The sequence below is a fragment of the Sturnira hondurensis genome, unplaced genomic scaffold (genome assembly GCF_014824575.4).
Source record: "Sturnira hondurensis isolate 20B ecotype Veracruz unplaced genomic scaffold, ASM1482457v3 Scaffold0007222, whole genome shotgun sequence".
NCBI classification, from domain to species: domain Eukaryota; kingdom Metazoa; phylum Chordata; class Mammalia; order Chiroptera; family Phyllostomidae; genus Sturnira; species Sturnira hondurensis.
Genome location: NW_028079853.1, coordinates 2,674,333 through 2,690,705, shown reverse-complemented (window position 1 = coordinate 2,690,705; position 16,373 = coordinate 2,674,333). Strand labels below are relative to the sequence as shown.

The window sequence follows — 16,373 nt, the reverse complement described above, 5'->3', positions numbered from 1 at the left end:
CATAGTGTTATCCTTTTCATGTCCATTGGATCTGTAGTGATGTCCTCTTTTTTTATTTCTGTTATTAGTCAGTTGTATCCTCTCTCTTTTATTCTTCATTAGCCTAGCCAAAATCTTATCTATTTTATTGAACTCTTCCAAAAATCAGCTTTATATTTCCTTGATTTTCTGTTGATTTCTTGCTTTCAATTTCACTTTTTTCTACTCTAATTCTTATTTCTTTTTTCTGTTTACTTTAGATTTTTTTCTCTTTTTAAATTTATTTATTTTAATTGTTGTTCAAGTACAGTTTTCTGTCTTTTACTCCCATCCCAGCCCATTTCCCCAGTGCTCCCCACCTCCCTCCCATTTCCACCCCCCTTAGTTTTTTTCTAATATATTTTATTGATTATACCATTACAGTTGTTCTATTCCCCCCTTCATTCCCCTCCACCCTGTACACCCCCCACCATTCCCCCCTTTAGTTTATGACCACGTGTCTCAAGTTCTTTAGATTCTATATTTCCCCTACTATTCTTGTCCTCCCCCCTATCTATTTTTTACCTACCGTCTATGCTACTTATTTTCTGTGTCTTCTCCCTCCTTCTCCTCCTCCCACTCCCCTGTTGCTAACCCTCCATGTGTTCTTCATCTCTATGGTTCTGCTCCTGATCTAGCTGTCCTCTTGGTTTGCTTTTGTTTTAGGTGTGGTTATTAGTAACTGTGAGTTTGCTGTCCTTTCACTGTTCATATTTGTTATCTTTTTTTTCTTAGATAAGTCCCTTTAACATTTCATATAATAAGGGCTTGGTGATGATGAACTTGAATTTAATAGCATTGAATGCATATATTACAAAAGAAGAAAAATATAACATCAATCATATAAGTTTCCACTTTAAAACATTGGGAAAAGAAGAGCAAATTAAATCTTTTCTCTTCTTTATTGAAGAGCAAATGAAATCTTTTCTCTTCTTTTCCCAATATTTTAAAGTGGAAACTTATATGATTGTTGTTATATTTTTCTTCTTTTGTAATATATGCATTCAATGCTATAAATTTTACTCTAGGCACTGCTTTTGCTCTATCTCGTAAATTTTGATAAGTTGCATTTTCATTTTCATTTAGTTCAAGATGTTTTAAAATTTCTTTTAATATTTCTTTATAGATCCTGTGTTATTTGGAAGTGTGTTTTTGTATCTCCACATAGATACAGAAAGTTGTGAGGAGCATCAAAGTTGTGAGGAGCATCATACAACAATGAAAAGCTGGAGAAAATGCAAATTAATAACTTTTATTGAACTCATTAGAGAAGTAAGGTGGCAGGGCAAACAATTAACTTAAAATCTGGGGAGAAAAAGGTACCTGCAGGGAGGGACAAGATACGAGCCTTTGCTTGTCTAGGGTAGATATCATTGGGTACTACTATCACCAAGAGAAAGATTTAGCAAATGTTCTTTTCTGATGACTTGCTGAAGAATGAATATGGTCTAATGTGAAAGTATGAAGTCATTTGGGACTTCACAGACAGGGATGTGCACTGTCTTGCAGCATTTTCCTCCATAAATCCTACCAAGCAACGACACAGGAGATCAGGGAGAACCCTAAGAAAGCCTCCCTTAGGATTCTCACTGGAGAAGGAAAAGAGCAGCAGAAGCCAAATTTCTCCTATTTCTTCTCCTGACATATTATATCTATATGTGTTACAAACATAACAATACACTGTTATAATTATTAATTTATATATTTAAATGTCTTTTTGAAGAAGCTGACAAAGGAAAATAGATGAAATATATATTTATAGAATCCATTACATTAAACTTTTTGCTTATTGTTTATGGTTCTCTTCATTTGTTCCTGTGGATTCAAGTTACTATTTGTTTTCATTTTCTCATTTTAGTATGACTTTGTTTCCATCCACCTCTTTTGTGTTGTTATTGTCAAATATATTATATATTCCACATAATAATTATATACATATTATTCACACAATTATATTTTAAGTAAGTTAAGAGAAGATTGGAGAAGAAATATGCAACTATAATGTCCATTATTCCATTAGTCCCTCAACACACTAGGCACATTCTGCTTCTATGTCTTTTTTATTGCTCTCTTATTCAAATTCTATCTGTTAAAACTCAATCTAGTGTCCAGGAAGTTTTTTAAATAGTACTCTAGAAAGTCTTCTCTTATAATAAGGAAACCACTGTTTCATTCTCAACTCTTACAACACTTTATGTCTATCTCTCATTTGTCTGTGGTATCTCATATTGTCATTTTTGTTTTGTTTAATTTAGTAGATTTTAAGCTTCTTGATGGTCAGTTATTTCTTAGTACCCTGACAATTAGTACAGCACTCTGAACATAAGAAATATCAATAAATGCAGTTTTTGATTATGATTTTCACAATACGACATTTAAGTATATTTTAATTAGTGACAGGTACAAATATAATTAGAGCAGAAACCCTTCACCCAAATATTAATTTGGGAGTTGAAAATTGAAGTAAAACATTAATTAATTAGATATTTTTTCTACTAAAATAAGTATAATGCTGATAAATATTGATTGAAAAATAGTTGCTTTCATATATATATATATAAACAATTGTACTATACTATTTGGGTTATAGATATACTGATTATTAATCAGTATATTATCTATATGGTTTAGATAGACTGATGGTTAATCAATATACTGATGGTCAATTTAACCAGATATACTGATGGTCAATTTAACCAGGTAGTTCATGTTTATTAGAGCAGTACTGGCTAAAAAAGACATTACTCTGAAAAGGATGGGTCTCTTTCCTGGCTCTGTTACTTCCTTCAGTTCTCTCTGTCCCCACTCATCTCCAAAACCAGTAGTCACCAACCAGTTGTTCTTCACCCCCGAGACCACTGTTCAGAGTGAGTCCTGAGCAATTATTTTCTATATATAAGAGAGATACTTTTAAATATTTTTACAATGAGAATGATTATGACTGGTATTTTATTATTGATTGCTTCTTTATTGAAAGAAAAGGCAATTTTAGAAAGCAGGCCATGGAGCAGATAAGACATATTGTATGCAGCTACCCTGCCATTTCAATAAAATAAATGCAAATATCATGACATTCTATTTTGATTTCAATGTGCTATTTTAAAGCTATCCTGAATATTTACACATCTATAAATATCTATGTCTATAAACAACTGTGGCAATCTGAGAATAAAGTCACTAAAATATAAAAATATATATTATCTAAAAATATCAATTTTATTAAAATAAGTCAGAATGTAAGGAAAAACATAAATAGAAAGATAAGTATGTTAGATGCAGAGTAAGCACTTTTGTTTCTATTTCATACTTTTTGATTCCTCATTCATAATTTTATGGAATCTAAGCAACATAACCTTTCCCATACAAGAAACTGTTATTTCTGTTATATGCAAATGGAATAATACATCATTAAACTTACTTTTAAAAATCCTGAAATGTACCATCTGCATTTATTGTCCAATGGACTTTTCTTTATTTTTCTTTTAATTTTCACCCATAACTTTATTAATTTGGATATTTTGAGTATGTTGGCTATCTCCCACATGCTATAACGTTGATTATTCTCAATTACTGTTTTGATTTGATTACTATCAACTTCAACTTGTCTGCCTGACCATGGAGCATCATCCAGTGAGAAATCTCTAGCACAAATTTTGCAGACAACATTTGCCACATTTGATCAGTTAGAGCACCTTCTCCATACACAGCACAAATCTTTTGTTTCTTTTGTATTCCAATTGTATTTTTACCTTTCTTGAAATAGTAAAGCATATATACTGACAATGCTGCTTATTTTCTTCCACCTTTTTCAACATTTCATTTAACTCATTATATCCAAATATTATTTTATATTTTATTGTTCTTCAAGTACAGTCATCTCCATTTTTACCCGACCTTGGCCTCTCACCCCACCCATCCCTGCCCCCGGCCTTGAACCTACTCCCTTTGGCTTTGTTCGTGTGTCCTTTATATATGTTCCTTGATGGACTTTTCTTTAAATGAACTTAATGAAATTACAATGATTTTGATAGTCTTATCAGAAGCTTTTAATAGCATGTTTTTCTACCTATAAATGAGGTTTGCTTGTATTATAGATAAAATGTTGAGTCTAGTATGGATTTTCATAATAATACATTTCATTATATACATAAATATGTATGTGTATATTTTCAACTAAAAATTATTCATCTTGAAAGTTAAATATTAAAATAAGCTCATATAAAACTATATTTATACATGGAGAATGTAAAGCAATGCAGTTTGATAAGTTGACATATAACTTTATTGATTAGATAGCAATAAATTGTTAGGATTCAATAAATTGTTTACAAATTCAACAAAAATGTTAGGCTGCATAGATGTGTTTATCCCATTAGTAAAAACACACAATTACATTATTTTTATATTTCTTTAGTCCAACTTCTTAATTCTCATGTATGAGTAGAATTTAAATCAGATTTAATAAAATTCTTTTTCTTCCTTTAGGAAAAAGTCAAAGAGAAGGAAGAAAATCTGAATCTTGCAAACCAATTCTTAAAGTAGAATACAAGACCTGTAGAAACAGGTATGCTTTTTTACTTTGGGGAACACAGGAAAATATGTAATAAACAGACACAAGAAAGGCAGATAATTTTTAATGTTTATGTTTTGTTTATTTTTTCATAATTATATTACCTAACTAAATCCTTTACATTAACAATAACAGATTTCTATTATTTAATAAACATATCTATGATGATCATTATTATGAATATTATAAATAGCAACTTAATTATTTAAAATTTTCTATTAATATTCAGATGAATATTATATATATTAATTTTGAGAATGTAGGACTTTTTGTCCACGCATATTATAAGTAGCAGTCATTTAGCATTATCAAGCAGAGCTATTTACCTACTAGTATTGTACATGAGAGAATTAAATACATAAGCAAGCCTTTGTACTTTAGGTTTTATATTCTGAAATTGAAAAGATTATAGTTAGTTTGCCCTAGCCAAGTGGTTCAGTTGGTTGGAGCATTATCCCATACACCAGAAGGTTGTGGGTTCAATCCCCAGTTGGGGCATGTGCCTAACCAGTTGGGGGCTGGAACCAGTTGGGGCATGTATGGGAGGCAGTCAATTGATGTTTAAAAAAAAGAAAGAAAGAAAGGATTGTAGTTAGTTTGAAAGATAAACAGTTATGTATATTGATATAAAAATGGTACTAAAGTTTAATATGTAGAAAATTGAAGAAAAAATATTTAATAAAATTCTAGCCTGTATACATAGCACCATATCCTATATATGAACAATGTCCTTTTTATTTGCAATAATTAGTGGCAATACCATTCCAATTCCCATTCCAAATATTGCTTAAACTTTAATTTCTTTTACTCTAAATTGGATAATCCTAATTTGTATTACTTGTATGCTTATACTAGAATCTTTTCTTAGCATCATAGGTACATTTAATGTTTGTTTATATCTGCTATTATAAGGACTTGATAGTATAAAATGATGGTCAATTTAACCAGGTAGTTAATGTTTATATAGTTTATATATAAAATTTGTATAAAATATATATATGTGTGTATCATTTGCTTTGTATTCTAAAATGAAAGAAAATACTGCCTGATTTTGAATCCATGATTGTCTAGTAGCAGAAGTAAGGCCACAAACTTGTGGTTTCTATATTTGTGAGGTGCTTATATAGAGATGTGCTATGAGAGCACAGCAAAAGGGCATCTAAATCAGCCAAGAGGGAGTGGAAAGAACAGTGAGGAGAAAACAGTAGATTTTATCTTGGCTTTCCTCTTGAAATTCCTGAAATAGTACCAAAGGGATAATACCAAAGGAATCGTAACAGGCAAAGGGGGAAAAAGACTGAAGGTATAGAGAAGGTATTTCAGGAATCAAGACTTCAAGTCAAGATAGTGTAAATTAATGATTATGATATGATTATGGGCTTATAGAGTAAGACATCTATAGGACCTTGAAAACATTTTTAAAGATTTTATTTTTATTTGTTTTTAAAGAGAGGGGAAGAGAGGGACACAGAGAGAAAAACATCAATTAGTTGCCTCTTGTGTGCCTACAACTGGGGAGCCAGTGTCCAAACCAGGAACGTGTCCCAATTGGAAATTGAACCTGGAGCTTTTTGGGCTGGAGCCTGATGCTCAGTCCACTGAGCCACACTAGCCAGGACTGACCTTGAAATTTTTAATTAACTCTTTTAAACTTTAATTTACTTACTTGTGATATTTATGAGGATTAATGAAATTATGCATGAAGTTTGTAATGTTATAACTTTTATGAATGACACATAGTGGATTTCTTAGTAAATTATTATTGTCATCATCATAGACATCACATTGTTAACATGATAGAAACTGCTCCTAAATTAATGATTTGTTATAGTAATGGTAATCTAACTTTGTGTTGAAGTAATTCTTCAGATTTCTAATGTCAAATAATTACATACATATTATTAATCATAATTACTATCACCCCCCTTTTCTGTATACTTTAGTACATTGTGTCTATTTATTATAATTACAACTGTTAAAAAAGGAGAGTAAAGTCAGAGGAGCACTGAAATGAAGTGTTCTGAAAGGTATTGCAACAGCAAAATGGTCCATAGTGTAGAAGTGGAAATAAATAGCTGTATTTCCAGTCCATTCTAATATAAAGTCGAAACTTTGTGAAATCAAAAATTGCGATAGCTATAACAAGAGCAGGAACTTCACAATGAGCTCTACTACTTATGTTGCAGCAATAGGAGTTTTAAAGGACTGCATGAGTAGCAGATGTAAGAGGTGTATTTCCTCTCAATTTTATCTAAGAGCAGCCATTCACAGACTTGCTTTGCATTTCTAGGGATGAACAGTCATTCTGCTCAGAAACTGTTGTTCCCCAATCACCAATTTGTCTATCATCACTCTAGTCACAGTGACTTCTAGGCATAATAATTTTATCCTGTTCAAAATTAGGAATTTAGATCTCTCTACCTGCTACCACTATCATTATTTAGGTTCCCTGTGGTTAAATAAAAATTACTTTCTGCTACTGTTTCAATCTATTCCTGTTATGGCCACCTACTAATAGACTTCATGTGTAGTTACTAAATTCTCTAAGCCTCAGTATGCATATCTGTTAAGTAAGAATAATAACAGTAGCTCTCTCATTGGGATATCATGAGAATTAAATAATAAAATACATGTCAAATTCCTCACATGATACCTGGAACATCATAAATATTTAACAAGTGTTATCATTTAATAAATATTATATTATATTACACAATATATTGTTTAATCCTGTTGCCTTCATTGAGACAAAATGCTAATGCTTTTTCTTAATTATGTGTCATGTGTTTTACAAAATAGACTTTTTTTGGTGTACAGTTCTGTGAATTTTAACATATGCATAAATTCTCAAAATGTCCATCACAATAAGAATGCAAAGCATTTCCATGCTCCTAAGACTGTCTCATGCTATTCCTTTTTTTTTAAATGAGATTTTGATAGTGCAATTTATTGCTAAAGATTTATTTTTACAAAGTAAATTCAGGGTTTTAGATGTGTATACAACTTTTACAAATCAATAAAGATGACTGTACAAGAGTGTAACTATTTTCAGACTAATTAGATTCAGGTTATATTCTTTTCCTTGTAGTCAAACTTTTCCCTGACTCCTAACCTCTGGCAACCACTGATCTGTTTTCCATCGCTCTGATTGTTTCGTTTTGAGATGTCATATAAATGCAGTTATTAGGTAACTTTATGAGACTAGCTTCTTTCACCAACATAATACCTTTGAGATTTATCCAAGTTGTGTGCATTGATAACTTTAAATTTTATTAATGTTTTCCTTATGTACAAAAACACCTTATATATTATATGCTTATTTCTTTTATGATAATCCATCTGATAAGTAACCCAAGATACATTTGCATTAGATAATAAAGAAGATAGTTTTTATGGTACAGCATTTACCAAATTGTGTCCTTTTAATCACTAATTGTATTCATGGGGAAAAAAGAGTCTATAATTAAATAAATTTGAGAAATCTGAGAAACTCTTGGTTAAACAAAATAAGTAGGATTTTTTATGATTTCTCAGAATCTTTAATATATGGCATGAATTACAAAACTTCAAAGGGGAGGTATGGTTTGCAAGTATTACATTATTAAAAACATTTTTATTTTTATTTTATTTTTTTTTGCAAAACACCTGGTAAGTTGTATTTCACAGTTTGAGAAATATTATACTAGAGTGTTTTAAAAACATGGACTTTGGAGTCTGGATTTGAATCTTTATCCAACCACTCACTAGCTGTTTGACCCTGAACAAGTTATGTAATCTGCACTAATCCCAGACTCCTCAGCTACAAAAGGGGGCTAATAATACTTTCCCCATCAGGGTTGAGGATTACAGGATTTTGAAGATTACATGAAATTTACCTTATATGCACACATAGCACTGTATATGCCAATATATTTATTACCAATATGTGTGGTTGTCATTCAGTAAATCGTAGCTATTTATTACCATAGGCAGTATAGACCACTGTTTAGGAGAATACGCTTTGAAGTCTGATCTCAACTTTTGGGGGGGGTTCTGCTTAGTTGTTATTTAACTTCATTGATAAAATGAGGACAATACTTATGAGGATTTACTGTGATAATTAAATATCTAATGCAGTTATCTGTGAGTGGTTCCCTAAGCATTTTCCTGAGTAAATAACTTTTTATTCAATCATTCAGTAGTTTACAAGGAGGCGCATATATAATCAAGTTTACATGCAGCATTTTCTGATGAAGAGTCATAATGAGAGCAAAAAAGATTTGCTCTCTTAATATTAGCAAGGACGTATTTTTCAATGTGCTTACAGAAAAGAGAGTAAATTGCTTCTTATAAATGTGTAGATTAGTACTAAGAGATGAGAATGAATTCCCTCATTTTTACATGGAAAAAGATAGTTATGGCTTTCATTAATATTTGGAGCAGATATTAAGCTTAGTATGTATGAAAAGATACCATGTTCTCTAAATTGTGACCCCTGTTGTGATACAAAGCAACCAACAAAGCTACAAAAACCCATACTCATTTCATTAGAGATGATTTTTAAATCTGGATAAATCTTCTTAATATAAGCATATAGTTTATAGAAAGAACAAAACTGTTTCTTGAAACCGTCATTAGTAGGTCAGTGATTTATATATCAGATTACTGGTGAAAGATTAGCTCAAGTCAACTGACACAGGACTTAAGGAAAATGAATTAGGACTTAAGGACTTAAGGAAAGGACTTAAGGAAATGAATTCATGCTTATGTAGCTTATAACTCAAATGTTTATGTCAAAATATGAGCACAGAATTATAAATAGAAATTACTACAGGCATTTCATATGTAGGTGTTGATGGCACTTTTGAAGTTTTATTTGTTTGTTTGTTTTTTAATTTTTTAATTTATTTAATTATTGTTCAAGTACAGCTTTCTGTCTTATACTCCCATCCCAGCCCCCCCTTACTCCCCACCCTCCCATTCCCCCCCACCTTAGTTTTTGTCCATGTGTCCTTTATACTTGTTCCTGTGAATCCTTCCCTTTTTCCCCTGAAATTCTCTCCTCTCTTCCCTCTGGTCGCAGTCAGCTTGTTCTGTATTTCAGTGTCTTTGGTCATATTTTGCTTGCTTGTTTGTTTTGTTGTTTAGGTTCCTGTTAGAGGTGAGATTATATTGTATTTGTCTTTCACCACCTGCCTTATTTCACTCAGCATAGTGCTCTCCAGTTCCATCCATGATGTTGCAAAGGGTAGGAGCTCCTTCTTTCTTTCTGCTGCAAAGAATTCCATTGTGTATATGTACCATAGTTTTTGGATCCATTCATTTACTGATGGGCACCTAGGTTGCTTCCAACTCTTGGCTATTGTAAATTGTGCTGCTATGAACATTGGGGTGCATAGGTTCTTTTGGATTGGTGTTTTAGGGTTCTTAGGATATACTCCTAACAGTGGAATTGCTGGGTCAAAGGCATGCTCATTTTTAGTTTTCTTAGAAAATTCCATACTGTTTTTCATAGTGGTTGTACAAGTCTGCAATCCCACCAACAGTGCACTAGGGTCCCCTTTTCTCCACAACCTCTCCAACACTTGTTAGTTGCTTTGTTTATGATGGCCATTCTGACTGGTGTTAAGTGGTATCTCATTGTGGTTTTAATTTGCATCTCTCTGATAGCTAGTGATATTAAGCATCTTTTCATGTGTTTCTGGATCTTCTGTATGTCCTCCTGGGAGAAATGTCTGTTCAAGTCCTTTGCCCATTTTTTAATTGGGTTACTTGTCTTCTTAGAGTGGAGTCGTGTAAGTTCTTTGTATATTTTGGAGATTAAACCTTTGTCTGAGGTATCATTGGCAAATATGTTTTCCCAAACAGTTGGTTCTCTTTTTATCTTAATACTGTTTTCTTTAGCCATGCAGAAGCTTTTAATTTTGAGGAGATCCCATTTGTTTATTCTTTCCTTTATGTCCCTTGCTTTAGGGGACATATCAGTAAAAATGTTGCTGCATGGAATATCTTCAGATTTCCCTGCCAATGTTCTTCTTCAGGATTTTAATGGTGTCATGGCTTATATTTAAGTCTTTTATGCACCTTGAATTTTTTTGGTGTATGGTGTAAGTTGGTGCTCGAGTTTCATTTTTTTGCATGTAGCTGTCCAGTTCTCCCATCACCATTTGTTGAAGAGGCTAATTTTACCCCATTTTATGTTACTGCCCCCTTTGTCGAATATTAGTTGCTCATAGAGACCTGGGTTTATTTCTGGGCTCTCTGTTCTGTTCCATTGGTCTATGTGCTTGTTTTTATGCCAGTACCAGGCTGTTTTGATTACAGTAGCCTTGTAATACAGTTTGATATCAGGTATTGTGATCCCTCCTACTTTGTTCTTCTTTCTCAAAATTGTGGCTGCTGTTCAGGGTTATTTATGGTTCCATATAAATTTTTGAAGTGTTTGCTCTATGTCTGTGAAATATGCCATTGGTACTTTAATAGGTATTGCATTGAATCTGTAAATTGCTTTGGGTAGTATGAACATTTTGATGATGTTAATTCTTCCAATCCATGAACGCAGTATATGTTTCCATTTGTTTGTGTCTTCCTTGATTTCTTTCTTCAGTGTTGTGTAGTTTTCTGCATACAGGTTTTTAACCTTCCTGGTTATATTTCATCACTTTTTAATAGCTATGATGTCTTAGGGTCATCTCAGTCCCACTCTATTATCTAATTGTATCTTACAACTAAAAGAGAATTTGAAAAATGTTTAAAGTTAATTTTCTAAGCTAAATAGAACTGACTGGCACAAAGTAAAATTGAGAATAAGATCACATTTATTTTTGGTGAACTATTTTTCACTTACACATTAGTTTTTCTCCATCTTTTTATTATAACCCTTTCCTCACAGAAACTCTATTACATAGAATTTTCATGTTACCTTCTACCATTTTGCCTTTGCTACTATCACATTTTATTTCATATTGAAATTTGCCTCTTTTTTCTTTTAGGGACATGGGGCCCCACATGCTAGCTGGTTAATATGATAAACTAACACAGCCTATATTCTTATGGTACTGATTTAAAGTTTGGGGAACCAACCAATAGTATATGCAAAAATATATTTCGGAGTCAGTGAGCACCTCCACCTCCCTCCAGACTCACTGCTTTTCCTTCCCCTCTACCTCAACACGTTAAGACTGATCAATTAACAATGTTAATGGTGAGAGTATACATCCAGAAAAAAAGGAGATGGTAAACTAGTAAGTTCTCGGGTGAAATATTTTGGGCCAGGAAAGACTTTTGTTCTCCTGTGTATAAACTTCACCATGCCTGTTGTTTATTGGCTCAGTCCTGTAACATTGTGTTATCTTAGAAGACTTCACCATCTTATTAACTTTTTTTCCTATGTAGTGAACCATTTATAATATTCTCTGGTGGGCTGTCCTATGACAAAGCTTGCAGAAGACCAAGTTTAACCATCATGCATGGAAAAGCAATTACAGTACTTGAAATGGATCATCCTATCGTTGAATTTCTAACTTTATGTGAAACACCCTATCCAAATGGTAAGTAACTAAAAATGAAACAACGTTAAAAATTACTTTTGAAATAAATTCCTAACAAAATTAAGCTTAAATATTTTTAGTTTTGGCAGCTGACATCTACTGTGATACAACACTGTGAGCTACAGGTGTTGGAGCAGGTTCTGCAACTGTACCTACTTGACGAACTGGAAGTAGAACAGATGTAGTGCGGCAATGCTGGAGTTTCAGGTTCAATATCAGGTAAGTGCTTTAAACTTTGATAAGGATGGTGGAAGCTGAGCTGGGAGGGTCCTATAGGGGTCTAGGGTATAATCACTTGGGGCCACTGAGGCCTCCTAATAGCCTCTCCTAGACCAGCTCCACCTATTCCATTCTAATGTTAATCAAAGTTAAAGCACTTACCTAAGATCAGTGATCTGTAACTCTGGTGGTGCTGCTTGTGTTTCTCATCTGGCTTTGTGTCAGATGCAACTGCAGCACCTCTGATTACTCTGGGATTGCTGATGTGTGGTTAGTGATTTATTTCAGTTTTGAGAATAATTGTCAGGAGGGTCTTTGGGAGAAAAGATACTTTTAGATTTTGATCATCCCCCCCAAAAAAAGACTTCTTGTAAACATAAAAACTATATGCAAATTGTATCATGGAATCCAGGGATAATGAAATATTTTAACAATGACATCTAAACATTTAAAAGGGTGAGGTATACAAAGGGAATTATGAGTTTATTATTAAAGCATCATACTGTATATGTACATTACCACATTTTCAAGAAGGAGCATATGGGGGAAAAGCACTGGACTTAGCAACTTGGACTTGGAGAATATTTGGGTTTATGATTTAGCTCTGCCATTTATTAGCTATGTGATCTTGGGTAAGTCACTTTACATTTGAGTTTTATCTATCATTTGTAGACAGAGAATAATAATAATAATAATGGCAAATGGTTATTGGAAGACTAAAGTGGATGTATTTTATAAGCTATGTGAATTTTATTATATATTAATGTGTTTTAATTCTTGAATTTCATATTTCAAAGATGGGTTAAGCTGGTAGGATATAACAATCAGTGTGACACTTTATTTCTAGAGTTGCTGGGGACAGACTACTGCCCTGTGTTGTTAATCAACAAATGCTTATCGGATGTTTCTATGGCCTCAGAACTTGTTGAGAATACAGATGAAGTGTGAAACCAAGCTCTGATGTCAAATTATATGAAGTCTAGTCAGATGAGGGAGATAATTATGACTTCAGTTTAAAAAATATGGCATCTTAAGTGCTGAGTTGTATAAGTCAAGAGTTTTTAAAATGTACTAATTTAAGGCTATTCAGAAGGTTGATGACTGAAATATCCATGCTGAGCTTTGTGGAAAAGTAGGATTTAGATACAGGTTGAAGAATTACTTCATCCTTAAAAATGATATAAAGTAAAGGCTTTAGAAATTGTGAGGTTTGTTAGTGTGAGGTCAATTTAGAGAAGAAGTTTGAAAGCCTTTTGGAGGTATTTTGGAGGTATTCCTCAGAGGAATTCTGAGGAAATACTAAGATGAAAGAAAGCAATATTTTAGTGAGACTCCCCAACAGGAGTGTGTGGGTTTAAAGAGAGAGACACTGAAGTCTAAAAAACTCCAGATTCCAGCTGGAAGATTTTTGTGCTAATGTGCTTTAAAATGGTTAAGATCTGAAGCAGAGTGCTGCCCGTAGGAATGGAAAGAGCAAAACCCACTGAATTTGGTCAAAAATTGTATTAGGAGTGACATGATAGATGAGTCAAAGATAACGTATTTTAAGAATAGTGATTTCATATTGCAGTCATAACAGTTTTTGAAGGAGAGAAAGATAAATCTGATTTGGAGTTGTTTTGGGAACAGAAAAAGGTCTTTAATATTTATTTGTGAACATCAGAATGTAGATGTTCTCTGAAGTTATGACAACCAATGATAAACAAACAAAGGAAGAAAGAATTAACAGGGGACCAAAAGCTGAGCTTTTGAAAATTCCTCCAATCAAAAAGCCTAGAGAAAGATATGTGTGCCAGTAGTAAAAACTCAAAGTGGGTGATTGCAAAGGTCAGACACTATGTATGTGTTTGTATATAAATTTCTGTACATCAGTAGAAATGTTAGGACAGTTTCTGTTAGTGTTAAATAAATCATGCATGTATCGTAACCAAGTATAATCAATTCCAAGCCACATACGTGTCTATTTTTTGAGAAGCGGTAATGAGTATGGAGCTTTTTATTTGACAGGAACTAGGAGAAATAGTTTAACTCTACTCAGTAAAATATAAATGTACTTTATGAATTAGTTCTAATTAAAATAATCATGAAAATGCCCAAAAAGTACCCTACAATACACAACAGTATATAATGAAAGCTTTCTTTCTGCCCTTCCAGAAGCAGCCACTATTATTAAATTTCTTATGTATTTCCCATCTCCCCCCACAAATAATGCTTACCAACAAATAATATTTCTAAAGAAGGGGAGAGAAAAAAAAGAGGAAACCAGCAGTATCAAACTAGTCTTCTTCAACTGAAAAACAGAACAAATAAACAAACAAAAACAACCTAGAAGTATTGAAATAATGTTGAAAAACAGCTCCAAAATATATGGAAAAAGAGGGAAAGAGCCTCATTTTGAGAAAGTTTGAGTAGCAAACAATATGACTGCATACTGTCACATAGATAGGCACCCAAACAATGCCATGCTCCTTCTGAGTCTGAAGTTTTGGGTTTTAGTTTTTCTCTCATAGCATGTGATCTCTGAATAGGCTAAGCTCTATAGCTTCTCAGGACTGGAAGGACTGTGAGAACCATCTGTTTCAGTTTACCATCCAGGACCACACTGTGAACAAAGTCACTGCCAAGTGATTGTTGAATTTACAATTAAATACCTCTTAAACTGGCCAGTAGAAACTATTGGTATAAAAAAAGCAGGATGGAATTTAGAGTTAGAAATTCTTGGTTAAAATTTCAGCTCTGTCACTTACTAGCTTTGTGGACTTGTGCCAATCTTGTAACCTTTTTGAACCTCAGTGTTCCCTATGCAACAGAAATATAGTAATACCTGCCATAGCTACGAAGAATCAAATACCATGTATATGAAATGTTTTTGGAAATATATTTTCTTTAAATTGAGAATAACACTTTAATTTTGGCTTTTCCTTATTAGTCTTTTATTATAGGTGAAAAGCAATGTCTTCCCTGATCACTACAACTAAATTAGTGCTCCCAACCCAACCATGTCATTTCTTATACCATTACTAACATTATTTTTTCATAGCTCACATTACTTTATGAATTAATTTTATTTATGTACTTGTTCATGGTTTGTATACATCCCTAGAATATAAACGCTATGAGCACATGGACTTGTCCATCTTATTCTCCATATGCCCTTTGTTCTTACAAAGTTTCAGTAACACACTGAAGAAAGGAAAGGAAGAAAGCAGAAAGGGAGAGTTGAATTTTAACAACTTGAAAATCCTAGACTACCCTTAGATTCTCTGTGTTTTTGAGGTGTGTACCATTGGGAACATTGTAGGCAATCTTTAAATACATGTTAAATCAGGCTGAATTGAAAGTAAATTGTTTAGTATGAGTGTTGCTCTCGTAGGGAGATGAGTAGGTATCAGAGACATCAGAGAATCAAAACTACTGTTTCCTCAGTATATTTCCTTGTAGACATGAAATTAAATCTAAAATGTAGGATATGAGAAGATAAATGCTTGTGAGATGGAGGTGACAGACTCACTCTCCTCAAATAATCTACCATCATGACTTCATATTTTTAGGTGTATTTAGCTTTATGCTCTGCAACTTCTTATTTTCCCTCTTTCCCTGTAATGGTCATAAACATTAAATTTGAGAAATATAACATATTTCTTATAAAATGTTCCAATACTTCTTTCTTTGGCTCATATTTCAGTCTTCTCAAATTATGTAAATAAAATTTGTACAGCAGATAAAGGAAATGTAAGTTTGTTGACTTTACAAAGTGTGAAATATGAAAATTATTTCATTTTTTTTAACTTGTAGAATTTCAAGAACCCTATGCAGTTGTAGTACTTCTGGAGAAAGATCTCATTGTAGTTGATCTGACACAGAGCAAGTAAGTTATCCATGTTTAGAATAAAACTATTTTTAAAATCTATTCATTTGAGTTAAAATACTGGAGGACATTGTCAGTAATTGACATTAAGACTGGGTTGGGCAAAAAGTCCATTTAGTTTTTTCCATAAAAGACCTATTTTTCATTTTCACCAATGACTTTATTAATT

At 32.7% G+C, this 16,373-nt stretch overlaps 1 protein-coding gene across 1 annotated transcript in view; it reads left to right on the top strand.

The window, feature by feature from the left end:
• STXBP5L (syntaxin binding protein 5L) overlaps nt 1-16,373 on the top strand; it is a 340,069-nt gene that overhangs the window by 140,773 nt on the left and 182,923 nt on the right. Inside the window, exons 10-12 of the mRNA XM_037051540.1 lie at nt 4,504-4,582; nt 11,963-12,117; nt 16,132-16,204. Coding sequence (XP_036907435.1) covers nt 4,504-4,582; nt 11,963-12,117; nt 16,132-16,204 — 307 coding nt within the window. The remainder of the gene's footprint in view (nt 1-4,503; nt 4,583-11,962; nt 12,118-16,131; nt 16,205-16,373) is intronic.